The 26610-nt window shown below is 41.9% G+C and overlaps 6 protein-coding genes across 7 annotated transcripts; 4 read left to right on the forward strand and 2 right to left on the reverse strand.

Annotated features, from left to right (window-relative positions):
- Positions 1 to 1837: 1837 nt before the first annotated feature.
- LOC121181227 (tyrosinase-like) lies at positions 1838 to 4555 on the forward strand. Its single transcript, XM_041037085.1, has 7 exons — positions 1838 to 2632; positions 2704 to 2908; positions 3108 to 3249; positions 3718 to 3938; positions 4044 to 4154; positions 4239 to 4288; positions 4391 to 4555. The coding sequence occupies exons 1-7, from the start codon at positions 1853 to 1855 to the stop codon at positions 4553 to 4555; spliced, it is 1674 nt and encodes a 557-aa protein (XP_040893019.1). The 5' UTR covers positions 1838 to 1852.
- A 797-nt stretch (positions 4556 to 5352) lies between these two features.
- On the reverse strand, positions 5353 to 6996 carry txnl4b (thioredoxin-like 4B). Its single transcript, XM_041037176.1, has 3 exons — positions 6832 to 6996; positions 6589 to 6740; positions 5353 to 5986 (listed from the first exon to the last, which is right to left on the reverse strand). Exons 1-3 carry the CDS (start codon positions 6961 to 6963, stop codon positions 5821 to 5823), a joined length of 450 nt encoding a protein of 149 aa, XP_040893110.1. The 5' UTR covers positions 6964 to 6996; the 3' UTR covers positions 5353 to 5820.
- Positions 6997 to 7260: 264 nt separating this feature from the next.
- On the forward strand, positions 7261 to 9516 carry trmt10c (tRNA methyltransferase 10C, mitochondrial RNase P subunit). The gene has a single exon (XM_041039898.1). The coding sequence runs from the start codon at positions 7498 to 7500 to the stop codon at positions 9043 to 9045; it is 1548 nt and encodes a 515-aa protein (XP_040895832.1). The 5' UTR covers positions 7261 to 7497; the 3' UTR covers positions 9046 to 9516.
- A 150-nt stretch (positions 9517 to 9666) lies between these two features.
- blzf1 (basic leucine zipper nuclear factor 1) lies at positions 9667 to 13703 on the reverse strand. Its single transcript, XM_041039911.1, has 7 exons — positions 13377 to 13703; positions 13032 to 13115; positions 11850 to 12310; positions 11405 to 11604; positions 11054 to 11182; positions 10697 to 10928; positions 9667 to 10601 (listed from the first exon to the last, which is right to left on the reverse strand). Exons 2-7 carry the CDS (start codon positions 13048 to 13050, stop codon positions 10416 to 10418), a joined length of 1227 nt encoding a protein of 408 aa, XP_040895845.1. The 5' UTR covers positions 13051 to 13115; positions 13377 to 13703; the 3' UTR covers positions 9667 to 10415.
- A 228-nt stretch (positions 13704 to 13931) lies between these two features.
- ercc5 (excision repair cross-complementation group 5) lies at positions 13932 to 22933 on the forward strand. Its single transcript, XM_041041378.1, has 15 exons — positions 13932 to 14118; positions 14656 to 14831; positions 14930 to 15045; positions 15403 to 15522; positions 15875 to 15932; positions 16345 to 16488; positions 16568 to 16769; positions 17137 to 18111; positions 18196 to 18476; positions 19191 to 19310; positions 20077 to 20290; positions 20733 to 20877; positions 21135 to 21335; positions 21422 to 21506; positions 22144 to 22933. The coding sequence occupies exons 1-15, from the start codon at positions 14031 to 14033 to the stop codon at positions 22660 to 22662; spliced, it is 3444 nt and encodes a 1147-aa protein (XP_040897312.1). The 5' UTR covers positions 13932 to 14030; the 3' UTR covers positions 22663 to 22933.
- Positions 22934 to 23372: 439 nt separating this feature from the next.
- On the forward strand, positions 23373 to 26498 carry mettl21e (methyltransferase like 21e). 2 transcript variants are annotated; one of them, XM_041041391.1, is made up of 5 exons: positions 23373 to 23596; positions 25116 to 25258; positions 25355 to 25472; positions 25599 to 25696; positions 25864 to 26443. In XM_041041391.1, the coding sequence occupies exons 1-5, from the start codon at positions 23551 to 23553 to the stop codon at positions 26188 to 26190; spliced, it is 732 nt and encodes a 243-aa protein (XP_040897325.1). In that variant the 5' UTR covers positions 23373 to 23550; the 3' UTR covers positions 26191 to 26443. The 2 variants fall into 2 exon arrangements, with proteins under 2 accessions (XP_040897325.1, XP_040897335.1); XM_041041401.1 differs by having other exon boundaries at positions 23375 to 23596; positions 25119 to 25258; positions 25864 to 26498.
- The last annotated feature ends 112 nt before the right edge of the window (positions 26499 to 26610 follow it).

A 26610-nucleotide genomic window follows, 5' to 3' on the forward strand; every position in this document is an offset into this window, starting at 1 on the left:
CAGCTGTGAGCTCCCAAGGGCGACTCAGTCAAAAACATTAGAAGGGAATATCCCTGCACTGCTGCCAGGCTGCTCTATGAGTCTGGGTCACAGAAACCTTTGATGTCACTTTTTGACACTAAGATATGCTTTAGAACATATTGCAACTAAAAATATTAGGAAAAAGTTACATACTGTAGTTTTATTCTGTCTTAGTTTGTGGTACTTCGATTAGACTCAACTTCATTTACGAATACACTCCAAGTGAAGACAATATAATGACAAAGATGTTAAAACTAGAGTTTCACACACGTCCCCGCCTCAAGACAGGGCCAGATAAGTATCTAATGTACAGGACCCATCTCAGTCATTGGTATTATTCCTTGCTGGTGAAAATAACACATTTGTAACTAAGTAAATTCCCTAAACCAGTGGAAATGGATAAATCTTTGGCTTTTGGGGCCCTGCAGCAAATTTTTGCCTAGGGGCCCCTTAACAGAATAATCTGGCCCTGACAACGTGTTTATATTATTTATAATATGATTTACTTATATTATTATCATTCTTTATAAGCTGATACATAGTGTTTTCTGTCCAAACGTGTTTTTTTGGCAAGTCACTTGTCTTTTTCAAGGTCACCACTGCACTTGTCAGCCTCATTCAAAACAAGGCTTCTTACACTGGTATTTCTAACATGCAAAGCATGTTGAAGCTTTTTTCCCACATGAGAAAATTCAGTCTTGTTATTAGCTATGTAAGCTATCATCTGATTTGATCTTATTAGATTAAATTTTTCTGCCCAGCAACAATACTTACTTGGGTGCAGTGGCGGTTTTTGGCACATGCGGGGCGGCACAACCACGTAAAAAAAATCATCTGCGCCGCTACGCAGTTTTCTATTATCTATCATATTACTGTGTGGGGAATTGGCAAATTGGCCTCGTCCCCATCTGCCAGCATGCACCACCAGCATATGCATGTTGAAACGGCACCCTGACTCAGGGTGGTGGTTAGGTTGGAAGAGTGTGGGAGTCGTCGTTAGTGATGGTCCTCTAACACCCGAGGCTCCGACACATGCGCGGTAGCTCATGAGGCAGTTGTACTCAACAACTGTACTGAGGTGTGGTTTGGCCACTGACGTTTGAAGCACTTGAGTACCTCTCATATAATAGACGTGCCCAGTGTTTAAGAGACATGTGTTTTAATTTGGCAACATGTAAGGAGATTCAGCATGCAGGTCTTCTAAATAACCATAATAAGATGTTTTCTGCCAACAAAAATGCCCTAAAAAGATAAATATTGGCACAACTGTGCTCTGCATCATGTCAAACAATATGGGAATCTGTTCATGAGAAGGACTGCTCGATGCTATATACAGTAAGTGATCTATGACTTTTCCATCCAAAGTTCTGTTTATCCACTTCTCTTTCTTATCTCTCTGTCTTTGTCTTGCACACACATAGACACTCAGTACACTGATTAAACCATGAACATCTGGGGTCTTATGTTGACACAGCTGATACAACACAAGCAATGTCATTCACTTTTAATCTGGTTTGAAAATTAACCGTAAGTACTGAATATATAGTAAGATAGAATGGATATGATGAACCTCTTTGCCTGGTCCACTGATGTTGCACACAGTCTTATGTAAGAGACAGCAGTGTCACTGAACAGCTGTCTGGAGACCTCCCAGTAATGCCTACGTCCTACTTGTTCAAATATTGCAACATAAATGTCAAAGTATAAGAGTCTTACGACATTTGCCCTTTAAAAAGAAGCTGTGAGAAGCAAGCTGGTGAGTCTTGCGTATCTTCCTGGCATGAACTAGTAGAGTCAAGTAGTGCAGTGATCTGTCTCCATCTCCTCCACCATGCTGCTGTCATTTCAGTGGTTTTGGCTGGTACTTTTGTTATATCTGACAAGCCTCAGAGATGTGGAGGCTCAGTTTCCAGGTGCCTGTACCACATCAGAGGCTCTTGATAGCCGGACATGTTGTCCCCTCTGGAATGGGTCTCCTTGTGGATTTAACTCAGGACGAGGACTATGTGCACCACATCCGGCAAGAGACCTTCCAAAACCAGTAGACTACAGGGTAGACTGGCCTCGTGCCTTCTATGATTCAGTGTGTACATGCTGGGGAAACTATGACGGATTTGACTGTGGTCAGTGCCTCCCGGGCTGGAGAGGACCGGACTGTCAGACGCCGCACCATGTGGTGAGGAAAGAGATAACAGATATGACTGATTCTGAGAGGGAGAACTTCCTCTCAAGTTTGGACCTGGCAAAAAAGAGCCCCAGCAGCCGTTACGTGATCCTAACAAGTAATGACACAACAGTGAAAGGGAACTATGAATTTCACAACACAAGTGTCTATAATCTGTATGTATGGATGCACTACTACTCAGCTAAGAGCTATGCTGGTTCTGAAAATAATGCTGCACACCGGGGCCCTGCTTTTCTCTTCTGGCACCGAGTGTTCCTGCTTTTCATTGAGAGGGAGATCAGGGACCTCACAGGGAACCATGATTTCTACATCCCATATTGGGACTGGACCAGAACCGACCACTGCAACATCTGCACCAACAAGTACTTTGGGGGAGTTCGCCAAGATGGTCGTATAGACAGTGCTTCCCGTTTCTCAAAGTGGAAGGTGAGATATCATTCTCCTTCTTTTCCAGATGCCTGCGCTTTCTCTTCTTCTAACTCATCTTTTCTCCACAGACCATATGTCCCTATGATGAAAGTCTTGGTATAATTTGCATCGACTCTGATGATCCTGCACCTCTGATCCGCAACCCTGGAAAGGACCCAATATATAAAACACTGCCAACCGCTGGTGATGTTGAGGAGACATTGGCAACAAAACATTTTGACACACCTCCATTTAACAAAAGCTCTAAGAACAGCTTCAGGAACAAGCTGGAAGGTAAAGTGCCTAACACACAAATTATATTTCTTATTAAGAACAGGTGACTTTTACTTCAAGTGTCTGCCACCAAAATGTCAACAATTTGTCGAGTAGGAGTTTTCAAACATAAAGCAATAAAAGAGCTAGATAGAAAAAAAACAAAAACATGGCAATCAAATTGTAAATGTAGTTAAAACGTGTTATTCTGTCATTCGAGGTTTTGAGATTCCTGACGATTCCCGACACCTGACTACCTCTATGCACAACCTGGTCCACAGATACTTCAATGGCACAATGTCTCTGGTCCCTACTGCAGCCAATGACCCCATATTCATGGTACATCACAGCTTCGTTGACAAGTAGGTCATGTAATTTTAATTAATAATAAAATTCAAATTTAAGCTATAATGTTTATCCTAAAAGACCCCGTCACAAAGTGGTTTCAGCGTAAATGAAGTGGGACAAAATCCACAGTTCTCACTCAGTGTAAAAATGCATTATAAAGTTCGTCTGAAGCAGTTTCTGCAGTCTGTGTTAAACAAATAAAGTAGGTCTATTCCACAGTTAGAGTCTTAGTATGACAGTTCCTCAATCACAGACAGCACATTTCCTTGGATACTTGTAAATCAAACCAACACAAAGTAATAATTTGGTTTAGTATGAGACCAAAAACTATTTCAACATGCACATATACAAATACTGTTTTAAGGCAAATTTGAAGAAATGTGAACCTATCCTTTAATCTTTGAAAACAAAGTTTTTTTTGGGTTGTCAGTAATGATGATTTATTTTTATAATATTCTCTGTGCTGTATAAATGGGTATCAGGATTCTCGAGGAGTGGTTGAAGGCCGACAATGATGCGGCCTATCCTGATAGTGACCTGGTCCATCCAGCTCAGAGAGCGTACGCCTACATGGCCCCATTCCTCCCTCTACGCACCAACAACTACTACCGGGGCAGGGACATCAGGAGCCTGGGTTACAGCTTCAGAGAACACAGCCTGTCTGGCTCTGGAGCAGTTCACAGCATAGAAAGACAGGCTGAAGGTACAGATGATTGTACATCTTAGCAAGATCTCATTATAATTCTACTTTCTTTGTATGCACCTGTTTCATGGTGGTGCACTTAAGAGATTTACTCTTCATCGTCAGAGTTTCTAGAGGAATCTTCAGCCAGTGGAGTCCAGTGGCAGTGGCCTGTTCTGGGTGTTTTTAGCATTGTATTGCTCTGTGTTAGTGTTGGGGCCGCTATTAAATACAAAGGTGAGAATTATTATCATAAGGTTGTGGTGAATATATCAATTATGGAGAGGTATGTACTTGTCTAATCACATCATCTCTATTTAGGCAAAAGACAGCAAACGCAGGACACACCGACAGAGGAGAAACGGTCAGAGGTGAGCCATGAATATTTTCAGATGTGATGTGAAGACTCAGGAAACTGGAAAAGCAAATATACAAATAACTTTTGTCTTCCATGACTTTGTCTTTGAATGCAGTTTGATTACCGGTCCAACTCTCTGTATGCAATCTGGATGAAAGACAGGAATGGAAGCATTGACAAATCGTCATCTTCAATTGACGTTGTCTCAGCGCCCAGGTCTGCATCAGTGGGGAGAGAAGGCAGCGTGGACTCAGCTATAAATATGGAAATCCACCTTTAGATTCAGATTTAGGGGTGGTGGTGAGTCAACCTGTTGCAGAGCAAAGGTAAACCTAAGCCTGAAGACTGTATAGGCTACAAATTTCTGTTGTTACACCCAGTTTCCAGTTTATTAGGTACACCTAGCTGAAACTAATATGGCCAAATACAGTCAAATACAAAAATCCTGATATGAATCCTACCTTCATTAAAGCTCAGTTTATGTTGAAACGGTTTAGAAAGGTGTTGATTCAACAGTATCATCATTTTGGAGGTTTTGGTTTCTGGTGGTAATGAATTGTATTTCATTACATATTTCATTATTCAAACACCAAATAAAACATAAAAAAGCATAAACAAAGCCCATGGAAAGATTTATGGCACATCATAAAATATAAAAGTTTATTATAATAGCAGAGTGTGTACATTGGATAAATGAATTGTATCTCTCTGCTCACATATCAGTTTTCCATGGGAAACCACTACACATTTTCACAAGAAAAAAATCAAATCAGAATAAAGCTGCACAGACTCATTCATCAGAACAAACGCTGTGTCTGTCAAACATGCACTAATGAGAAAACTGTAAACATAAAAATGTCCTGCTATTAATAAATTTCACTACGGGAATTTTAAAAAGCCCATAAGATTGGATGTTTGACATATCTATCAGCGTTTGTGTGTACATAGAAGCCCTGTCGCGTTTTCTAGTAAACAAAGTTTCTGTTTAAATTCTGCATTACCGGTACTCACCAAGAGGAACTGCATGTATCACTGAGGTCTAACAGCTGTGTTGAATGTTTCTTTCCTCATAAAATACCTCATAAAAAAACATTTTTTCTTAAAACTTTGAAGCCTGCATTGTTTACATCCCTGTTCATTAGCCTGCAGTCTCCTACTTCACTGTCTCACAGCACCTTCACATTACTGTGTTTCTTGACAGGTAACCTGTTAATCAGTGGAATAGTTTGAAACCATTGGTATGTTCTAGCCAATGGTTTTGTGTCGATGTATGTGTGTCCCCATGTGTGTACATGGGAACCAACAAAACTGGGATTCACACATACATTTGCTTCATACCATTAATATTGGTCAGAAACTCCACAATCTAACAGGGACAGTACTACAGGGCAACGTCATATTTGCCTCTCTTTGGAAAATGAATCTTCAACAAGGCTCCTAATCTGAGACACTTCAGATTAAAGTTTATGGGTCTTATCTGATGGTTGCTTAGTGGCAGAGGAAGATTATTATTACTATTATTACCACACAGGGAATGTGCTGAGTCTAAATTCCATGGTAGAGGAGGTCATATTTAGGAATATTTTGAGGATCTATGGGACTCTGCACAATCATCTTTCCCCGCATGGCTCCTCGGTATATGACCTCAATCAGATCCATGAAATCTTGCTTTGTCTTAAAACTGCCAACAAATTTTGTGTGATCCGGTGAGCTGAAAGAGAAAGAAGTAAAACAAATTATCAACCAAATAAAGTCCATAGGAATCTTTTATCACAGTGTATACATCTATGGTAACTTATAGTTTGTATGAGTTGATATGTATCTTTAGAGTTCAATGACCAGATCAGGGGCTTGGACAGTTAAAGTGTTAACTTTAAAGTAGAGCTGGAATGATTAGTTGACTGATGGATTACTCGCTTCACAGGCTTTTTCAAAGCTCTAACAATTATTCCATTAATCAATTTGTCCCTCAACAGAAAATTAAGTGGCAATTATTTTGATAATCAGCTTATTGTTAAAGTAATATTCTCAGCAAAATACACACACACACAAACAAAAAAAACCTGGCTTCAGGTTCTCCTTAGTGGTAATTTGAATTGTTTGGGGGGGTTTGGATCTTTCGCTGGACAAAACAAGAAGTCTAAAGTTGCCATAGGCTCTGAGAAACTGTGATGATCAATTTATTGACCAAACAATTAATAGACTGGTTGACAAAATAACCACTAGTGTAACTGACAATGGAAACCGTCGGTTTTAGTCACATTTTGACCCAGAGAACCGTTCATATATTTACCAGACAATTGGTTCACTCACCCATAATCCACTTTCATGTGTTGCCCGTTGAAAAAGAAAACAGTGGAAGGGATGTAACTGATGTCAAAGTATCGTGTGTAGATGGGAGCTTTATCCACATCAACGATGTAGATCGACGCCATGTTACTGAGGTCGTGCGCAGTTTTTGACAACTGGGAGAAGACAGAAATGAATCATTAGGAAAAGCAAAACACACCGACAGTGAAAAGCCGTTTAGCTATATACATTAAAACTCATGCTTACAATCTCGTCGAGCTGGAGACAGACTGAATCTTCGTCTCTCCCAAACCTCAAAACTACGACTTTTTCTGCCACGCCTTTGATAACTTCATCTATGTCTTTTTTGCAACTTAATTTTGGCAAAAACAAACTCATTCTCGAGGCTAACGAAATTAACCCCTGTTAGTCTGAAAGCAGGCGGAAGTTACGTCATTGTTGCTGTACAACACTGTAAAGGAATCCACCCGGAAATACAGCAAATTACCTTTAGTATAATTGCTATTGATATTGTTATTAATGTTACCATTTACCTGGGCGATTCACATAGAACCGACCCTACCGTACATTTCTATTGCTTGAAACATTTTGTTACGGTAAACGGAATAAAAATGTGAGACCAGAAAAGCGGTGTCGTTTCACTGCGACATGTTATAGTGTGACACCGGGTAATAACGTGACCTTCTCCTCTTTTTTGAAAAGCATGGACGCAGAGGCAAATGAAGTCAAGTTCGGGAGTATCTAAGACTTAAGGCAGGGTGCCGTTATCACTTATAATATTTTTAAATAATGGAAAAGAAACAGAGCCTCTTCGGTAACTTATTTTGTTCCGTTTAAATTCCGCAAGACATAGTGGCAATCTGTATTTCCTAAGTTTTTGTTCTTAGCTGCATTTTAAAGTCATTCATCGCGATGTTACGGCTCCTCGCCACCCAGGGCTTTCATGAACTCTACAGATACAGTCATTTTGTGGCGTCTTGCGGTACCAAGAGGCAGCTGATAAGTTTTCTCCCAGTCTGCCATCACCGAGTGTCCATCCTTGCTCGCCACATCAGTACTGGGAGCCCAGTGAGGAAAGATGCTCTTCAGCCTAAAGGAGATAAATCCGGGGAAATAGAGTCAATAGATTTGGACAAATGGAAATCTGTAATGAGATCAAAAGCTGCATCACAAGAGAAACAGCAAGTCGTTAATGAGGAGGACGTAAGTGATGATGATGAAAACCACAAAGAATCAGGGGATGATTTAAAGGACAGTTCTTCACTGGAGGCAACCAGGGATCTGGTTGTGATGTGGCGGCATGCTGGGAAGCTTGTACCTCAGGAGATGACTGATGAGGAGGTTGAAACGCTGGCAAAGCTCACCACCAAGTCCTCTAGGAAGAAGTACCTGAAGTACCTGGCCATCAGGGAGGGTCACAAAATGTACCGCAAGCAGAAGCAGCAGCAGAAGAAGGCAGAGAAGGAGGCTATAATGGAGCAGAAAAGAGGACAAGACAACGTTTCAGAAGAACTGAAAAACACATTTCTCCTCCAGTTCTGGAGCCGCTCCCTGGACAAGCTGCTGGCCTGGAGGAGCGCCCAGGCCATGCTGTTTAATCAGCCGCTGGTGTTTGACATGAGCTATGACTCCAACATGTCTAGGCGGGAGATAGAGAACACGGTGTCCCAGCTGATGGAGGTGGAAGGGTGGAACCGACGTGCCACTGAGCCCTACCACCTCCACTTTTGCAACCTGCAGCCAGACGGGGCCTATGAGAAGGAGCTGCTCAAACGATACGGTGCACAGGCCTGGGACCGCCTGCTCATTACCAGCACTGACCGCCATCATGTTGATCTGTTCCCCCATGAACAACTTGTGTACCTCACTGCAGACTCCCCCAATGTCCTCCGCACCTTCGACCACTCCAAGGTCTACATCATTGGAGCTTTGGTGGACCGGTCCATCCATTCAGGCTTATCCTTGGCCAACGCCAAGCGTCTGAAGCTGGCCACAGCCCGTTTACCCCTAGATGAGTTCCTCCACTGGGAGATTGGGGGCAAAAATCTTACTCTGGATCAGATGATCCGCATCATGCTCACTCTCAAGGAGACGGGGAAATGGGAGGAGGCGTTAAAGTTTGTGCCTAAGAGGAAGCATGATGGCTTCCTGCAGCAGCAGACACAAAAAGAGATTGTCAGTAACAAAGTCAGGGGAGTCACAAATCATGGACTGAGAGAGGATGGTGACAGGAGGGTAAAATCTGAAGAAAGAAATACAGAGAGGACATTTAAAAGTGTAGACCAAAGTTTTTACAGATCCCATAAAGACTCTAGGTTCACTGGCAGAGACAGAATGGCCGGACTGAGCAGTGACAGAGAATACAAACCAGCTGTAACCAGAGTACGGACATCGGTTAAGAGCAGCATGGAAGGAAAAAAGAAAGCAGGCAAAAAAAAAATGTGGTGGGATGATGAGTGAAGTTAGCAAAAACTGTAATAAGGACATGTTTACAAGTGCTGTCTGAGGAAATGTAAAAAAAAAAAAAAGAACTGAGACAATTGATTAATAAAATGTTGGAATAGTTGCTTTTAAGTGCTTTTTTGACTGAGTTCCAGTGCAAGTTATGAACAAGACAGGAATGACACATTTTTAAAAAGGCAGGAACTATTTTGGTCTTTATTTTGGTCTGATGTACAAATCATGTATAAATATTTTTATGTGTTTTCACTGTACATTATACCAGCATCATCACTTTCCATACAGATGAAGTCAACCAAAATATTATTATTAATACAGCTTGATTTTAGAAAATGGCAGAAAGGCATGTGCAATATATTGCTAGCCATTTCAATGTAGTGTATTGTGAGGCAAAAAAAAAAAAATCATAAATCTTTTTTAAGTAATGAATCACACAAAAAAAAAAATCACCCAAATAAAGGTGACACGATCCAAGTAAAACAAATCACATAACAGTAACTTGGGAAATTTTTGAAAAATACTGTTTCTAATTTTTCTTTCAGACACCACAAAACTCAAACTCTTTGCTAATAACTGGACATGAGTGTGTGCGAGCACATGTGACATGATACAGGCTTTCTTTGAGTGATACTGCTGTGCAGTAATAGTATATTGTAGTACCGTCAATCCACATCCAAAATACTGAATGTATATTAAAATGCTTTTACAGCATGTTATGTACACAATACATTAATACAGTATTTTTTAAAATATGATAGCACCATCATACTGAGGAACTGGGAAGTCCTCTGCAGTGGAAGAGGCTCACTTATTTTTATTACCATTAATTTATTACACAGTAACAGTGCTGTGCAGTTAGTTTCCTGGAGGGTAATTCCACAACAGGCTACCCTGTCAAAGGGCTAACTCACACTTATGCACGACATCCCGTTTGCTCTATTGTGTGCACACTGGCTTATGAATATATCAATATGTAATTAAAACTTATGGTCACATTTGAATAAGCAGACACCCTAACTGTGTCTGTTCAGCAAGTAACACTGTCTCATCTTGACCTCTCATCCCAGCAATGAATAGCACTTTCCATGGTTTAAACCAAGCTACAGTGAGCAAATTACACAGCAGGTTGATACAATTTAAAACCATTATCCGAAGGAAGAAAAACAGTAAGGGTTGCTCTGCAATGAAATGGGTAGTACTAGCAAAAGACTCAAAGTGATACAGATATTGTATCACTGCTATACTATATAGCAGCCAACTTTTGGTGTCACTCAACATGAAGCAGCAATATCCTCCCGTTTGGATCATTTGAAATACGCTCAGATGCTGCACTGGATGTCAGACGGGGACATGTTGCCGCGCTTTGACCTCTACAGCACCAGGATGTCTCCGGTACAGCGCTCGCAGCAGTTAAACGTAATGTTCTCATAGCGGGTATATGGGTGAAACCTGCCGATGCTCTTCTTATTGCTGAGAAAGTCTGATGGGCTGGAGTCACTAAGTGGAGGTTCTGTCTTGTTTTCTGAACAGGAAATTGGATCTAAAATCTTCAGCACCTAACAGAAAAGGACACAACACATTTGTGAACCTCTGGATTTTATGACGAATATTAGAAAATGGTCTGATATGTATAAGGATACAGACTCCGTACCTTCTCAGCCATCTTCTCAGCAGGTGTGCTGCAGAGCTGTTCAGCTGTTGCGCTGCTGCTCTTTACCACGTTGCTGCTGCTGCTGCTACTGTTGCCCAGCAGGTGGGAGTTGATGGCATCTGCTAGCTTGTGATTGGCTGCTGCCAGCTCTCTTGTGCTGAGGGGCTGTGCACTGGGGTAGTACGTCTGTTGTCTGCCCCACTGAAGAGACACCAGCAGCTGCTCCAGAGATCTAACGACAGAAAAGCAAGCAACATCAGCACATTGACTTTGTCGTGATGACTGAAGGTCATACACCTTTGGCTATTTATTTGTACCTGGCTTAACTTCATTTAGTAATTGTGGATCAGTGGTTACCTGTGAGTGAGAACCATGTCCCTGGAGAACTCTTCTCTCTCTAACAGCAGGTCCTGAATGGCTCCTTGTGCCTCTCTGGTCTGTCTCTGTAAAGCTGCTCTGGCATTCGTCAGCTCCTCTGCCATGACTCTGAAGAGACAACATTGATTGAAGAGTTTACTGCCCATGATAACAGTAATTATGTCATCTCTTCATGATACTTGTGGTAAAATTACTTCAGCTACATGCATAAAACCTCTTTTAAAACTGAGGAGGAGATGACAGCAGCTCCCGCCTCATACCTTTCCATCTTTCTTCTTTTCATTTCCATCCATTTCTATATGTCCCACAGTCACTTTGTCCATTTCATACCTGCTGGCCAGAAACTTGCTCCTCCAAACGTCACACTGGATACTCATTCGCTCCAGCTGCTCAGCGGTGTGCGCTAGACTCCGGCCAAGAGCCTCGTTCTCCAGAATCAACTGGTTCTTCTCCCGTGCCAGACGTTCAAAGTGGTACTGAAGGTCATCGCCCACTGACGCCACCAACAGTTTCTTTAGCTCACGGTTCACCTGGAATGAGTAAAGCATATCAAGTTCCTTTCACAGCTGAAGATGTGCATGGAGGAATGAAGTGTTTCTTTTATATTCATTTAAACACGCTAATTCACTGAAAAGATTAACAAAAATACACTGTGCTGCTGTACTTATTCATACTTTATGTATGTTTGGAGACATGAAACAGAAATAAACCTGGCCATGCAAGCCTAGAATGTCTGATATCAAAATAAAATGAAACTGCTTCACTGGGGCCTTACCTCTGTCTGCACACGGAGCTGATTACAAAGGCCTTCCTTGTCCTGCAGCAGCCTGCGTTCAGAGTTCTGAAGCTTCTCCAGCTGTCCTCTCCAGTCCTCCGTCAGAGGCAGTGGGGGAGAGCCCTGCTCCTCACCCTGTTGCCCTGCCTCCCCTTTTCCCTCAGCAGGTCCTGTACGGCTGCTCCGGCTAATAGCAGCACGCGGGATGATGATCCTTACAGCCTCCACCTCTGTGCAGGCCTCTCGACTCACCTTGCCCAGGTGGAGCACCCCGAGAGGCTGGGGGGCAGCAGGTGGAGTGGGATGGGTAGATTTCGGGCTGTGTTTTGGGCTAGCCACCTTCAGAAGTGGAACTGCAGATGGACCTGGTGGCAGTGTATCTGTGTTTACCTCCAGGATGGCTGGTGGTTTTTCAGTTTCCATGCCATCACCAGCGCCTCGGACAGGCACACTAGCAGAATCTGCAATAATTAAATAATAATATGTTTACACTTTGCTCTTAAGTGTATCCTGAGTGGTCCAATCAGACTACATTAAATGCAGATGCGAACATTCCTGTAACACACTGAGGATGAAAAGGGAACCATTTGTATGTATTTAAAGGGATGCGTGTCATGTATTGTATAATGTTAATATGTCTCTAACCACACTGAATGACCGTTCAGTCATGAATTAAGACTTCAAGGTGTCAATCAGATGCCAAGGCACAGTCACCCCAGCCTCTCTAGGCAGCATGTAGGATTAGGTACTGAACCTAAATAGTCTGTGGCACCAGGTGTCAAAAACTGGTCAGACTGGTAGAATTACTTACTCTATCTTTGATTGGTGTCTGACTTAACTGAAATGTTCCAGGTTCATACCATACTGTATCTGGATAATGTCTTGTACAGTTACAACTCAGTATCAAAAATATCAAATAAGACTGGTACAATTTTGCATTTTTAATGAAACATAAACTGCAACAGTCTGGGGCTGCAACTAACAGTTATTTCTGTTGTTAATGAAACAGACGATTATTTCCTTGAAATATTTTTCTTCTAGTCGATTAATCACAATTTCCAGACCCCAAAATTACAACTTCAAAATTGTAGTTTTGACGAGCCAATGATCCAAAACTCCAAAGATGGTCGTTTTACCATCATAAGACAAAGAAAAACAAGATTTTATGATAACAATGCATACCTCTAACAAGAGCAGCCATGGTGGAGGCGACGTTAGATGAGAAAGAAGCCTGTAGTTTAGGCGAAACCCGGGTGAGTCTTTGCCCTGTGACAGTAAACAAAGAGTAAAGTGTTGCCAATATTTGTAGCATTCAGCGTTTGTGACAGCGATCAAAGAAGGCCGCTAGTCAAGGCTCAGCTTTAACAACTGTTGTATGATAACGTTACACGATAACGGTGGCTAGCGGGTAAGCTAACTTGCTACCGGTAATGGAAAGTTTAACAAACCAAGTTATGGTAACGTTAACGCTATCGGGATAGCTGTTAGCTATATGTTGGGATTCAGACACACTGACAGATACCATACCGGGTGAAATGGATACAGTTCCCTCGATTAAATCGCTGTTACCGGTAGAAAGCTGTTTGTTTTGTCACCGGACACAGTTGGCCTCTGACAAGAAGAAAAGGGGGTTTTGTTTCCCCTGAGTTCAACCTCCCAGGCAAAACTTCCTGTCAACCCTCCCCCACCCCGCAACCCTTGCGCAGCGGGTACACTATTCAGTACTGTACACAGATCAAAACTGGAAATCGAGTTCTTCGCCTTAATCCTGACGATTTCTAGTGTGTCTATTTTGTCAAAGGAGCAACATGATATAGGAAAGTCTGACAGACTAACCCAGCAAACAAAATGCCCATTAAAAACTGATCTCCAGTCAGTCACCGCGTTATGCTACAACTGTTCTCACGCCGGTAACGAAATGTTCCAACTGATTACAGATCAGAAAATGGATGCAGCCTGAAGCTGGTGGTGTAACCGCCAAATGTGAGCCGACGTGGGTACCACGGAACCCTCGTACTTGTCATTGTTTGCTTTACGGACAAAAAATAATGTTGCAACAAACGTTGAAAAGTGCCGCTTTTGTACACATCAATTGCAGATTCGCAGACTAGTCGAGCACAGTTCACCTGCCATCGTGTGTTTCAGTGTTTGATATCTCGGGTGGGTTTTGTCACAGTAGTCATGGGAGTGCATGGACTGTGGAGGCTACTGGAGAGTACAGGGAAACCCATCAACCCTGAGACACTGGAGGGAAAGATCCTTGCTGTCGGTATCCTCTCCGTCTGTCTTCAGATAAATTATATAGGAGCTATGGGGGGAAAACTATTAAAAAAGATATATATTCGTTTAAACTACAATAAACACTAATATCCAATATGAAGAGGTTTGTCCTATTTACACAGTATAACAATACATTTTTGGTATTAAATTGGAGTCACCGAGTCATATTACATGAAAGCTTTTGAAGAAGATAATTCATTTTCTATAAAAAACATTGTTATGAAATAGAAGAAGCACTAGTATGAAGAGTTGTATCGTATTTTGCCAGTGTAGAAATTTTGGTACTGATTTGCCGTTGAAAAAAACGTTAATTACTGTTTTATTAAATATGTATGTAAAATAAATCAATCCAAACAGAAGTCAGCTCCCAGGAGAGAGCAGACACAGGGTGAAACTAAGTAATAAGATAAAAAGATGATAGTGAAAAGTAACTTCATTATGGCCTGTTGTTTTTCTGTCAGATGTATTGATGTTATTAACTGTCTTCTGTTAAGTCATAGCATTAACCTTAACCAGACACCTCCAGATATCAGCATATGGCTGAACCAGGCCGTGAAGGGGGTGAGGGACCGTGAAGGCAACAGTGTCCAGAACGCCCACCTCCTCACTCTCTTCAACCGCATCTGTAAGCTGCTCTTCTTCCGCATCCGCCCAGTCTTTGTGTTTGATGGGGATGCACCTCTGCTGAAGAAGCAGACTCTGGTAGGCCCAGTGGTTGCTGGAGAACCACGTAAATATTCTGTGCAAATGTTTTCTAAACAAACAGGTTAAGGTTGTTCTTACCAAGTGCTCTCCTGCAGGCTCTGAGGAGGCAGAGGAAGGAGGAGCTGAGCCGAGAGTCCAAACAGACCAACGAGAAACTCCTCAAGACATTCCTGAAGAGACAAGCTATCAAAGCTGCACTTGGAGCTCGCAGGTGAGGGACAGTGGCAGTGTACAGGTGGAGGGATGGCATAGAAAAAAAGCAGCTGTCCCAACAGTCTTTGTAGAAACCAGTTCTGCTAAAAGTTTCTCTTGTGTTTTTTCAACCACAGCAAGCCTGCTCATTACATCCTTTTTTGCACATATTAACTTGTACACTTAGTATACAGATTTATTTTTGCTATGTAATTGTTTTTAAACTTCTTCATCTGTGCCTTTCCAGATACTGTTATTTTATGGCTCCTTTGTAATCTACTTTGCATCCTGTTAATCCCCCTTTTTATGTAACAGCAATACAGAGATACTGCAAAGTAAGAATTTCATTGCATTGTGTGACTTTTTTCTGCCACAGTCAAGATCCTTTACCCAGCCTCTCCAGTGTGACGAGAAATGAGGTGGACGACATATATGTTCTACCAGCCCTTCCACCTGCAGAGGACAAGGATGAAAGCGGATCAGAGGCCTGGGAAAGGTTACTGTCCACTAGTTATTGTGGATTAAGTGGCGAGTAATTCAGTCAGAATATCTGCAGCCCACACCAGAGTTTTACAGCCATCCTTTTCTAAAATGGGAGGAGGCACATGTTCTGTGAAATCAAATGGTTTTTCATTCATAATGTGACCTTTTTTTTTAAATAGTGTTGTTTTCAGGACCTCCTTTGTATAAACAGAGCTCACAGATAACTAAACATAAATATATGTTATCATTAGATAAGACAAGTTATCATTAACTGTCCCCGAAGAAGCTCTTATCACAATGTACTGCTTTATTCACTTGTAATACTGGTACTGTCGTCATTTTAATGTGCTCCCGTCCCCTTGCAGCTCACAAGAGGAGGAAGAGAGAGAGTGGGAGGAGATGGACAGTTATCACATGTATCAGGTAAAAATTATCACATGCACAAGAGCATCAAATTATAAAGCACTACAATTAAATAGTACATCTTTAAGTACTGTGCGTTGGGGCTGGGGGATATATCAGTATAATGTTAATGGTAAGACAGTAGATTTTATCTGGTGTTTTTGTTATAATAGTAATTTAATATCACTGGCTCTATGACAGTAAAGTGAGACAGTGAAGTGAAATCCACAGTGAAGGCCCCTGTTTGGCCATCATATCTTGTTTCATAAAACTATATGTTTCATTATCTTAAAGTGTTTAGAGACACGTTCAAAAAAATAATTACATTATTACTGTGTTCTTATGTTGGCTGGCTTTATCACTCAGCCTTTCTTTGTATGAATGTCCTGTTTGATAGCTAACATTTGAAGCTATATTGTTCTCTGTGTTTCAGGGAGAACTGCATGAAAACCCCAACTCAGTGGACATCAACTCAGAGGAGTTTGCCAGCCTGCCTCCTGAAATGAAACATGAGATACTCAAAGACATGAAAGAGTTTTCCAAAAGACGCCGGACCATGTACCACAAACCTCCGGAGGTAAAGTTCATTCTCATTCAAACTCACACACTCACCCATCTGCTCCTCTCAACACGGACTCCTCCTCCATCCCTCCTAGCGTTCAGGAGACTTTTCCCAGTACCAGTTGGCCGGCCTGCTGCAGAGGAACCATCTGAACCAGCGTCTGGAAGGTGTGGAGAAAGAGATGAGCGAGCGGAGTGCTGGCAGCGCTCCACAGCTGGACGGGGACCAGCAGAATCACAGCATCGAGTCACATCGACTGGTTTCCGAAGACCATTCCCACTATATACTTATTAAAGGTGAGGCAGCTGTGGTAATATGTTTACTTAATCAAAGGACCATAATTGCTTTCAGTATTTCACAGAAAAGTTGTCAATTATCAGTTCTAACATTTCTTGAGTTCATCCAAAAGAAGGAGTTTCCGATAAAGTCACTGCTCACTAAACCACTCTGACTGTTCAGTGTGATAGTTTACTCTTTTAAATTGTATTAGTAGCTTTGGTGCCATTATGCTGTGATTTAGACGGTAGTTGGTGTATAGTAAAGGTTGTAGAATTTTTGAAATTGTATTTTAACTGTGCTTCTTTAGGAAAAGAGTTTGTACCATTAAGACATTATCTAAAAATGTAAACATATTTAAAACACCACTACAATTTTCCTTCTCAGGCTCCCAAAAGAGTAATACTTCAACTGAGAGTCAACCTGCAGCTGCACCCTGGTCTGGAAGCTCCCTGTCAGGCTACAAACGACGAGCAGCGGACAGACCCGAGCCACTGTGGCGTCCTGTTTGTGAGGGAGAGGAGGAGGAAGCACCGGGTCCCTCCTCGGAGGACTCCAAACCCTCAGCATCAAAACCGTCTCAGGGAGACACATCACCACCCTCCCCTCGTACACTGAATGCAATCCAGGCTGCAATGAACGACAGCTCGGATGAGGAGAAGGTGGACGAGGATAAGAAGGATGGTAGTGTGTCCCCACGCACGCTGCTGGCAATCCAGCAAGCTCTGGCTGAGGAGGAAGACGGCCCATCTGAACTTAGGACTCTAATCAGTAGCTCATCGACCCAACTGCAGGAAAATGTTTGTCATCCCGTGCGACAAGTGGTCATCAGCAGCTCAGAGGAAGAGACCGAACCTGATGATGCGAAGCCTTTACCTAATGAAAAATCTGATTTTAGGGAGAACTCAACAGGCCAAACTCTACACATGAAAGATAGTTTGTTTGATAGTAGTTCTGAAGATGAGATGGCGGAAGTGATTGGTCACAGAAATAAAGCTCTTCACCTTGCAGTGCTGCAACAGCCTCATGAGAGAGAGATGAAGTCAGAAGAGGAGACAAAGAAAGGTGTGTTGACAGAGGATCTAAGGACAGGAAGTAGAGGGCAGGTAGAGAAACAAGAAGACCTGGAGAGAAGAGAATCAGAGCATGGGCCGATCACAAAGAAAGGGGATCTGGCTCAACCACAGGTTGCTGCTGCTTCCAGTCAAAACACATTATCCATCAATCTTTCTGCTCAGCTGTGTGGAAAACCTCTCAGTGCAGAGAATGAAATTAACCCTGTACTGTTAGAGCAGAGGCGTGACAAGTCCAGGAATGGAGACGATGTGAAGTCAGAGGGCAGTGAGAAGAGCGAGTCAGAAGGTAAAACCGTGTCAGATCCGGCTCATTCATCGTTTCTTAGAAAGTAGATGTTAAAATAAACTGCTGTGCTATGTGTTTTCTCAGAGAGCTTCATCGAGGTCTCAGAAGAAGAATTTGAAGAGGAGGATGCAGATGATTCACTTGTGATGATTAGAGAGAAAGAATCTCCAGCCGATGTCCACGAAGATGAGACAAAGAAGGAAGAAAACCCAGAGGAAAGTTTGACCGAGGCTCCAGTCGCTGTTCTGAAATTACAGGAAGACGACGACAAACAGAGACCGAATGAAGAAAAAGAGCTGAAGGAGGAAACAGAAACGGAGTCTAGCTCCACTCCAGCGGTCAATGAATGGGAACACTTGGACGTGGTCAGTATTTCTGACAGGTTAACTGACTGACAGAAAATTAACTACTATTACCAACTATTTTGATAATCCGTAAAGTAATTTTCTTCGCTAAATTGCCAGATATGACCAAGTTTCAGCTTCTCAAATGTAAGAAATTGCTTCTATTTTTTTGTACTATGTAATGATGAACTGAAATTATTCAGATTTTGCATCGTTGGTTTTCTGACATTTTATAGGCCAAACAACTTAACGATTAGTCCAGAAAAGAATTTCCAGATTATCTGATTGTGAAAATAATTATTTGCAGTACTACAGAACTTTGATGTCTGATTTTACTGGTTCAGTTCATCCAAAATGCACATGAACATATACTTTATGAAATGTTTACCAACAAGGGCATTTTGCAGTTGAATATCTGCAGTTAGCTAATATGGACCTGTTGATTCACTGGTCCTTCTGTAGTTGTTATGTCAGTTAAATGATGTTCAACATTTACAGAAGCTACCACAGTATGTGAAGCAGAACAAAGAATGCAAGAGTCAACTATTACTTAGCATTCACATAATATTTTAGGGCGTTGCAGGATGACAAAGCAGAAATACAGACAGGTTTTGAATGACTTCTTTGAACTGGAGAGCTGCATTTTAGGCTGTTCAGCAGATTTATGTAAATGAGCTGTGTGTGTGTGTGTCTGTCTGTGTCTGTGTGTGTGTGTGTGTGGGTGTTGTGCCGCAGGATGAGCTGGAGGCTCTGGAGAGCTCTCTGCAGTTGGAGCAGAACAACCTGAGGGAGCAGAAACAGCAGCAGGAGAGGATGGCAAACACAGTCACTGGACAGATGCACCTGGAGAGCCAGGTGAACCAAAGACACGTTCAAATCCCATCAGCACATGCGGACACACAAAATCCACCCTTAAGAAAATTGCTGACTTATGATTGTAAGAATGAAATTGAAAGATGAACATGTAAATTCTCCTACATACACTCTGTCGCTGGACTGAGATGTGATGACCCAGAGCAGGTGTAAGACCAACTGGGGGATACATTTCTTTGTGGTGCCTCTGCCAGAAATTCCCAGAGCAATGACGTACACTCGGTTTTACTTCACAGTCTTTTCTGTGAGTCTGTGTGTGTGTAATTCTGAGTGTGTGCATGTGTCTGTTAACTAACGCACACTCTTAAATGTCACAGACTGTCTGCATTTTCTCCTTCATAAAATCAACACTAAAATGAATCCTCCAAGATGCCTGATCTTTATTAATCCCTAGTGGTCACTAGGGATTTTTTGATGAGCTGCTAAGAGCAAAGGAATTTCTCAGACGACTTCAGAAACATGGACGTAATCCTCAGTGCCTGTCGAGAGGAAAAGATTATTTCAAATTAATTACGCTGCAAAAAATGACCTGGAGTTTTTCTACTGCAAGTTTTAAAATCACAATCCAAAACTTAAAATATTGGCAATTACTGTCAGTGTCAGAAGAAAGAAATATAACAACAATATGAGCATGAAATAAGATACAAACCAGTAGATGCTTGTCACGAGTTATCACCTTGGGTATAGTGTTTTTTTTTGTTTGTTTGTTTTTTTGTTCAACAAGTGACTGTTTACTGTTTGAAACCAGGAGCTGCTGCGGCTGTTTGGCGTGCCCTTCCTGGTGGCTCCGATGGAGGCCGAGGCTCAGTGTGCGGCTCTCGACCGTGCTGACCAGACTCATGGGACCATCACAGACGACTCAGATGTGTGGCTGTTCGGGGGGCGACAGGTGTACAAAAACTTCTTCAGCCAGAACAAATATGTGGAACACTACCAGTACAGTGACCTGCAGAACCAACTGGGTCAGTGCTCGCTATCAACTGTGTGTGTGTGTGTTTGCAAATATTCAAATACAGTCATTGAATTCCCTATTCTCCTTTTTATCATGTTGCTGCTTGACAGTGGGAATAAGGTTTGAAGATCCATCTCTCTTTTGGTGCAAAATACATCTAGAAAAATGTTTTTAAAGAAATTATAACCATGCCATTTTCTCTTCCCATGCATTTTCTCTTCTGGCCTGTATCCCTGAATTGGGAGTATAAGGTGTTGAAATAGTGCTAAAATAACATCACAGTATGAATCTGATAAGCTGATATCAGACATATTAAGGACAGATATTAATGCTGGTGGTGAGTGGAGGGCTGTCAACAAACCGACGACACAGAGTGCACAAGGATTTACCTCTCTCTCTCTCTCTCTCTCTCTTTCTCTCTCTCTCTCCCTCCCTCCCTCCCTCCCTCTCAGGTCTGGACAGAACTAAACTGATAAATCTGGCTTACTTGCTTGGAAGTGACTACACAGAGGGCGTGCCAGGAGTCGGATATGTGACTGGCATGGAGATACTGAATGAGTTCCCAGGGCCAGGGTTGGATCCACTAACTCAGTTCGGGTGTGTGTGACTGTTTAAGGTTTTTGGTGGAAGTTGGTAGATTTTCAAAATAATTTTTCAAAAATGTTAAAAATTTTTATCAGATGAGTGCACAGTCTCTACCAAAAACACAAATAAGTGGAGGCTGATGTACAAACAATATAGTAAAATACAGTTGTAATAATATACATTGTAAGTGTTGAGCAGTGCTGTACATTAGCAAAACCCTTAGAGTAAAAATGCTCTTATATTATCTGGTTGTTGTTTCTTCCCTGTAGTAAATGGTGGTCAGAGGCTCAGGAGAAAAAGCGCCTGACAGCTGATCCTCGGGACACGAAGGTGAAGAAGAAACTGAGAGATCTAAAAGTGCAGCCCGGGTTCCCCAACCCTGCAGTGGCTCAGGCTTACCTGGAACCCACTGTGGACCAGTCAGACATCTCCTTCAGCTGGGGACGCCCACAACTCGACATGATCAAAGAATATCCTTTCTCTCCGTGTGAGTGCATGAGTATGTGTGTGTTTTCGTGTTCATGACCATATGAATTTTCCTGAACCATTCTTTCACATTCTGTCTGAGTCGTTTTGGCTGGAGCAGTCGGAAGACAGAGGAGACTCTTCAGCCTGTGATCAAGCAGCTCAACAACCAGCAGGTAACTGAGAGAAATCTCAGTGCAGTAAACAGAAAGAACTTAAAGTAAATCAATATTTGGTTAGGCTGTCACGTCCTTGATGGTACTGATGATGGATAAGAATTTAAACATCTGAAGAGTAATGGAGAAACATTTTATTGAAATTGTATTAGCTAAAAGTTTGAATAAACAGATGGAATAGTTATCTAAATGTAGCTAGGTAGCAGTTGAACTAGTTGTCTAAGAGTAACTGTTTACGCTGAGGAACAAATAGTTGGAATAGCCAAAAATACAAATGTAAACCACAGTAACACTGACGATTCTGAAAAAATACAGTAACAATATCCACTTTTAAAGTTAGCAGTGTTAAAAAAAACTGTTTATAATCATGGAACATGTGAAGGCATGCTTGAGCTCATCTGATAGTGGGGGTACATCAGACAAAAAGGGTCGAGAATCACTGCTGAAGGGAGGCTGTGGGTTGTACAAATGGCTGCAGCAAGTCAAGTGTTCAGTTGGTAAATTCAGAATCCCTGTCTCTTGAATGTCTTTAGTTTTATTGTGTAAATCTGAGGGAGACAGTATAGAAAGTAATAAAGCCACTTTGTAGTCTTGCGTCTTTTAATGCTGCATGTTATCTCTCACTGTTTGGGTTTAGACTCAGCTGCGGATCGATTCATTCTTTCGCCTGGAGCAACAAGAAAAACAGGTGATCCGTAGCCAGCGACTCCGCCGAGCAGTCACCTGCTTGAAGAGAAAGGAGAGAGAGGGAGGAGAGGAGGACAGCGAGGAGGAAATGCATTCCCCATTGAAATCTAAGAGAGGGAAGGCAGCAAGCAAGAATCCGAAGAACGGAAAAGGAGAGAAAGAAGAGGAGAGGTCTGTGGCAGGAGGAGGGTTTCTGGGGTCGGAGGTGATTGCTGAATCTCTGTTTCCATCCCTGGAGGGTGTGAGCAGCTCCAGTCAGGAATCCCTCTCAGAAAAGCCTGTCCCTCAGTCCGCTAAGACTCTGCCTCAGAGCGTCAGTAACAACAGCAGCAGCAGCTCTGGCGAGGACAGCGATGGTGGTGGTGAAGTCTCTATGGTTACAGCCAGATCTGTCTTCGAAGGCAGCCGACGAGGCCGCAGGGGGAAAAGCACAAGAGGGAGGGGCATGGGGAGGGGGAAGAAGTTGTGAGGGAAAAAAACGAACTTAACATAAATTGTTATAGCAATTGTAATATTAATCACAGAACTTGTCACACACTCCCAAATAATGTCTGTGGTATTATATTTAATATTTATAATGGAAATGTGAAATTGCATCATGTCATTAACGGTTATGAATTGAGCTTTTTCTGTATTACAGAATATGTATTTTGTAAACTATTTATGTGATTGATTTTTTTTTTTTTTACCCGTTTAGAGGTAAATTTGTGAGAGGAATGAACAATATTTTGAATAAAATTTTTGAGGCATACCTGTTTTTTGAAGTTGAAGTATTTCTCAGACTTGTTTACAGTGAGACAGGTGTCGCCACACATCCCTTAAATTTCTCTCAGGCCACATTTCAGCTACTACTTCTGCACAGACTCCTACACACTCTGTCTTGAACACACACACACACACACATTACAACTTACATCACAACTTATATAAACCAAAGAATTCAAGTACTTCTGCATTAAGTTCTATGTAAAATTGTTTGTTGAAGTGGTCTTTTTTTTTCTTTCTATCAGCCTTAAATTGAATCATGTTACCCCTCCTCTTCGAGGTCTCCGGCTCCAGTTCAGCAGCCTGGCATGGCAGCTGTTGCTGTCAGTCAGTTTTACCGCATTAGCGAGGGGTTTAAGCATGCCCAGAGAGAGCTAGAAATGTGGGGTGGTTGGACAAGAAGTTAGGAAACGCTTCTTGTGTGTAACTTAAAACCACAGAAGGTTACAGCTAACAGCCTGCTAGAGAGCTGGATCCAGATTGATTTAAATCCAAAGGACTTCATCTGGGTCCACAAACCAAGAACGGCAGTTGGCTACCATAGATTTTCTTTTTGGGGCATTCTTGCCCTCCTGCTTGGACTCCTTCAGACATGGAGACTCAACAGTCCAAGGAGGACTCCAAGACTAAACACGAAGGTGAGACTTTGGAGTCGTTCACAATACAACACAAAACAATAGATTTGTCTTTGTTATTTCAGCGGCACTACTTAGTGCCGGTAATACATTTTTTTCAAACAAGGCCACAATTTAAAGGAAACATGTTCTTTTTGATACTTTTCATAGGTTTAATGCATGTGTCATTGCTTTTAAGACTTTGTTGTGTTGCAATATTCATTCCCTGTGAGCAACTGTGTCTGTGCCTGTTAATGACAACTATGACAGAGATATTTATACATACACAAAGGCTATAAAATGAGCCTCTGAGCAGTCCTCGACCTCACTCAACCTTTGCATTGTCGCTCTATGGGCTCCCCTGACCTTTTCTCTAAACCAGTGTTACATAACTGAAGTTGTGTGTCAGATAGTCCGAGTTGCCATCAGCATTGACACATAGCTGGAGTCCCACACATTGGCATGATGTCACAGACAAACACAACCAGATCAGAGGGGGCATTATGAGCCTAAATGTGATTCATTTATAGAACAGAGAATCAAATGTTGCCTGTAACGTGATACAAAAAGAAAACAGTATGATTATTCATCTGCTTGATTTAAGGCTGAGGTGTTTCAGTGCCACTTTTAGGCGATGGTGGACAAAATAAAAGAAACACCAGTACTGTACAGTAGCCGAGCAGTATTTACCATGTTGTCGATCTTTTTTTTTTCAGTGATTTTACGTCGTCATTCTGAGATAGAAACTCGAATGATTGTTAGAAGACTGATCTACCCAAATTACCCCATCTATGAAGATTTCTGCTTCCAGTCTTCATCAGCATGTCCTTCCTGATAAAATATCCCTGTTAACACTGATAAACCACAGCAGGATATTTGTCATATCTGCTACAGACTTGATGAACATAGACCTGACTCAATGCCTTCGATAACACCAGCAACAAAAAACAAAAGAAAAGAAAAAAAACATGATGAAAGCTAGTTGTCAGGATTAGGCAGGACCTCCTTCCCTTCTCCTTGTGTTTCTGGTGTGCTCCCCTTCCTACTGTACAGGAAGTGGGTGGAGTGATGAGTAGATCTCAAACAGGTGTGCAGGTGAAGTGGCGGGAAAAGGTGATGTCACCTTGCTGCGTCAAGGACACACATACACTCTTGAGGCATTTTTTCTGGAGTTATTGAATACTCTTTGTTAGATCCGAACCACCTTTTGCACAGTACAAGTTTTGACTTATCAAAGCAGGAAAAGCACAAGTCCAACTACTAACATTAACTATAGCTACATTGAAGTGTATCAGTAAATGATGCCAGTGAGCCAAGAATTATAAATATAAATATATTGGATACTGGCTCAACAAAATTTAGCCATGATGAAACCTGTGTTGCTACTGTGGTGTCAAAATATCTGCAGTAAAAAAGGTCCATTAGTTTGTGTCATTCTAAGTTTTGTATTTACAATATCACACTTTGCATAATTTGGTTTTAGAAAGGGTCTACATAAAAATTAGTTACTTTTATATTAACATACCTGTCTGTCCTGTGGAAGCAGAGCTAGCCAAAGCTATAATGGCTCGGCGTTTCTACCCTTCTGTCATTGGCCCGGAGGCCTGGGAGGGATATATCTTCTCTGATCTGGAGATCCGCATTAAAGAGTCCACAGACCTCTACGGAGCTGTACTCTGGCCCTCGGTGCGCCCAAACTTTTACATCATCCCAATATTCAACTGCTGTGTTTCCTTTTCATTCTGAGCCCTGCCAGTCAACTATAAACCCATCTCCCAACAGGCAATGGTGTTGTGTCATTTCTTAGAGACTAACCGAGACAAATACAACCTGACAGACAAAAATGTGATTGAACTGGGTGCTGGGACTGGACTCGTCACCATTGTATCCAGCCTGTTAGGTACGGAATCAGTGATCATCTTTGGTAGTTGGAGCCTGTATTGATTTTCTGTCACTTTGACCTAATCTTTCAATTTTGTATGTTTGCTTATTCCCTTTAACGCTCAGCTACACTGTCTTTCTTCAGGTGCTAAGGTGACCTCCACTGATCTACCAGATGTTTTGGGGAATCTCCAGTACAATGTTATGCGCAACACCAAGGGCCGATGCAAGTACATCCCTCTGGTTGGTTTTATTTTTATTTTTTTCACAATGTAGGGTTGATAAAGATGTGAAATATGTTCAGGTATATTCAAAGACAACCACCAGCAAAATGATGATGGCACTGTTTTCTTTTGGTTGTTTTTCATGTATATTTGAGTTAAGGACCAAATAGTGGTCTCTGTTCCCAGGTCACTGAGCTCATCTGGGGTCAGGAGGTGGAGCAGCGTTTCCCACGAGCCACGCATTGTTTCGACTACATCCTGGCAGCCGACGTGGTTTACGCCCACCCTTACCTAGAAGAGCTGATGAACACTTTTGACCACCTGTGCCAGGAAAACACACAGATCCTCTGGGCTATGCGTTTCCGCCTGGACCCAGAGAACAGCTTTGTGGATCGCTTCCGGCAGCGTTTCCACCTGGAGGAGCTGTATGACCTCCCAAGCCTGAGTATCAAACTATACCGAGCCTGGAGAAAGGACATGAGAACCAAAGACCAAGGAGAGGCTGCTGCATAAACTGTGAAAACACAGATTGTGTGAATCTGTCTGTGACTGCTGAATTGGGTAAAATTTGGAAATTGTCTTGCCAAATGGAAATGTGTTCATATAAATAAGTAACATCAAGTGTTTTGCGGGTTCTCATATAAATGTCTTAATTTCTCTTCTACTTCAGACTTTATGCTGTGCATAGTTTGACATACCAACATTTCAAAATATAAAGTTGTGATCAGTGTTTTTACACATTGTATTATGTTATTCAAGGTATTTGCATGTTTATCTTTGTCTACTGGACACATTTTGGTGTAACACAATACCATTTAACAACACAACAGCCTCCAAAATGAGCTGTGATCTAATTTATTGCAGGGCTGTTGCTTTGCATTTCATTTGAGTGCTTTATAATAAACTGGCAGCCCAATATTCTTGGATACACTC

The sequence above is a fragment of the Toxotes jaculatrix genome, chromosome 1, assembly GCF_017976425.1.
Source record: "Toxotes jaculatrix isolate fToxJac2 chromosome 1, fToxJac2.pri, whole genome shotgun sequence".
Taxonomy (NCBI): domain Eukaryota; kingdom Metazoa; phylum Chordata; class Actinopteri; family Toxotidae; genus Toxotes; species Toxotes jaculatrix.

What these genes read in the sequence shown, in the direction of transcription:
- blzf1 (XM_041039911.1), bottom strand. An exon ending in AGCTCCGTGTGCAGACAGAG is followed by an intron (nt 11,605 to 11,849) that starts GTAAGGCCCCAG and finishes TACTCATTCCAG; the next exon opens with GTGAACCGTGAGCTAAAGAA. An exon ending in AGCAAGTTTCTGGCCAGCAG is followed by an intron (nt 11,183 to 11,404) that starts GTATGAAATGGA and finishes TTGTCTCTTCAG; the next exon opens with AGTCATGGCAGAGGAGCTGA.
- LOC121181227 (XM_041037085.1), top strand. Translation starts at nt 1,853, where the DNA reads ATGCTGCTGTCATTTCAGTGGTTTTGGCTGGTACTTTTGTTATATCTG. An exon ending in CATAGAAAGACAGGCTGAAG is followed by an intron (nt 3,939 to 4,043) that starts GTACAGATGATT and finishes CTTCATCGTCAG; the next exon opens with AGTTTCTAGAGGAATCTTCA. An exon ending in CAGAGGAGAAACGGTCAGAG is followed by an intron (nt 4,289 to 4,390) that starts GTGAGCCATGAA and finishes CTTTGAATGCAG; the next exon opens with TTTGATTACCGGTCCAACTC.
- mettl21e (XM_041041391.1), top strand. Translation starts at nt 23,551, where the DNA reads ATGGAGACTCAACAGTCCAAGGAGGACTCCAAGACTAAACACGAAG. An exon ending in CTCCAAGACTAAACACGAAG is followed by an intron (nt 23,597 to 25,115) that starts GTGAGACTTTGG and finishes GTCCTGTGGAAG; the next exon opens with CAGAGCTAGCCAAAGCTATA. An exon ending in GATGCAAGTACATCCCTCTG is followed by an intron (nt 25,697 to 25,863) that starts GTTGGTTTTATT and finishes CTCTGTTCCCAG; the next exon opens with GTCACTGAGCTCATCTGGGG.
- ercc5 (XM_041041378.1), top strand. Translation starts at nt 14,031, where the DNA reads ATGGGAGTGCATGGACTGTGGAGGCTACTGGAGAGTACAGGGAAACCC. An exon ending in TGTACCACAAACCTCCGGAG is followed by an intron (nt 16,489 to 16,567) that starts GTAAAGTTCATT and finishes CATCCCTCCTAG; the next exon opens with CGTTCAGGAGACTTTTCCCA. An exon ending in TGACCTGCAGAACCAACTGG is followed by an intron (nt 20,291 to 20,732) that starts GTCAGTGCTCGC and finishes CCTCCCTCTCAG; the next exon opens with GTCTGGACAGAACTAAACTG.
- txnl4b (XM_041037176.1), bottom strand. Translation starts at nt 6,963, where the DNA reads ATGAGTTTGTTTTTGCCAAAATTAAGTTGCAAAAAAGACATAGATGAA. An exon ending in GTCTCCAGCTCGACGAGATT is followed by an intron (nt 6,741 to 6,831) that starts GTAAGCATGAGT and finishes GTCTTCTCCCAG; the next exon opens with TTGTCAAAAACTGCGCACGA. An exon ending in CACATGAAAGTGGATTATGG is followed by an intron (nt 5,987 to 6,588) that starts GTGAGTGAACCA and finishes TTTCTCTTTCAG; the next exon opens with CTCACCGGATCACACAAAAT.
- trmt10c (XM_041039898.1), top strand. Translation starts at nt 7,498, where the DNA reads ATGTTACGGCTCCTCGCCACCCAGGGCTTTCATGAACTCTACAGATAC.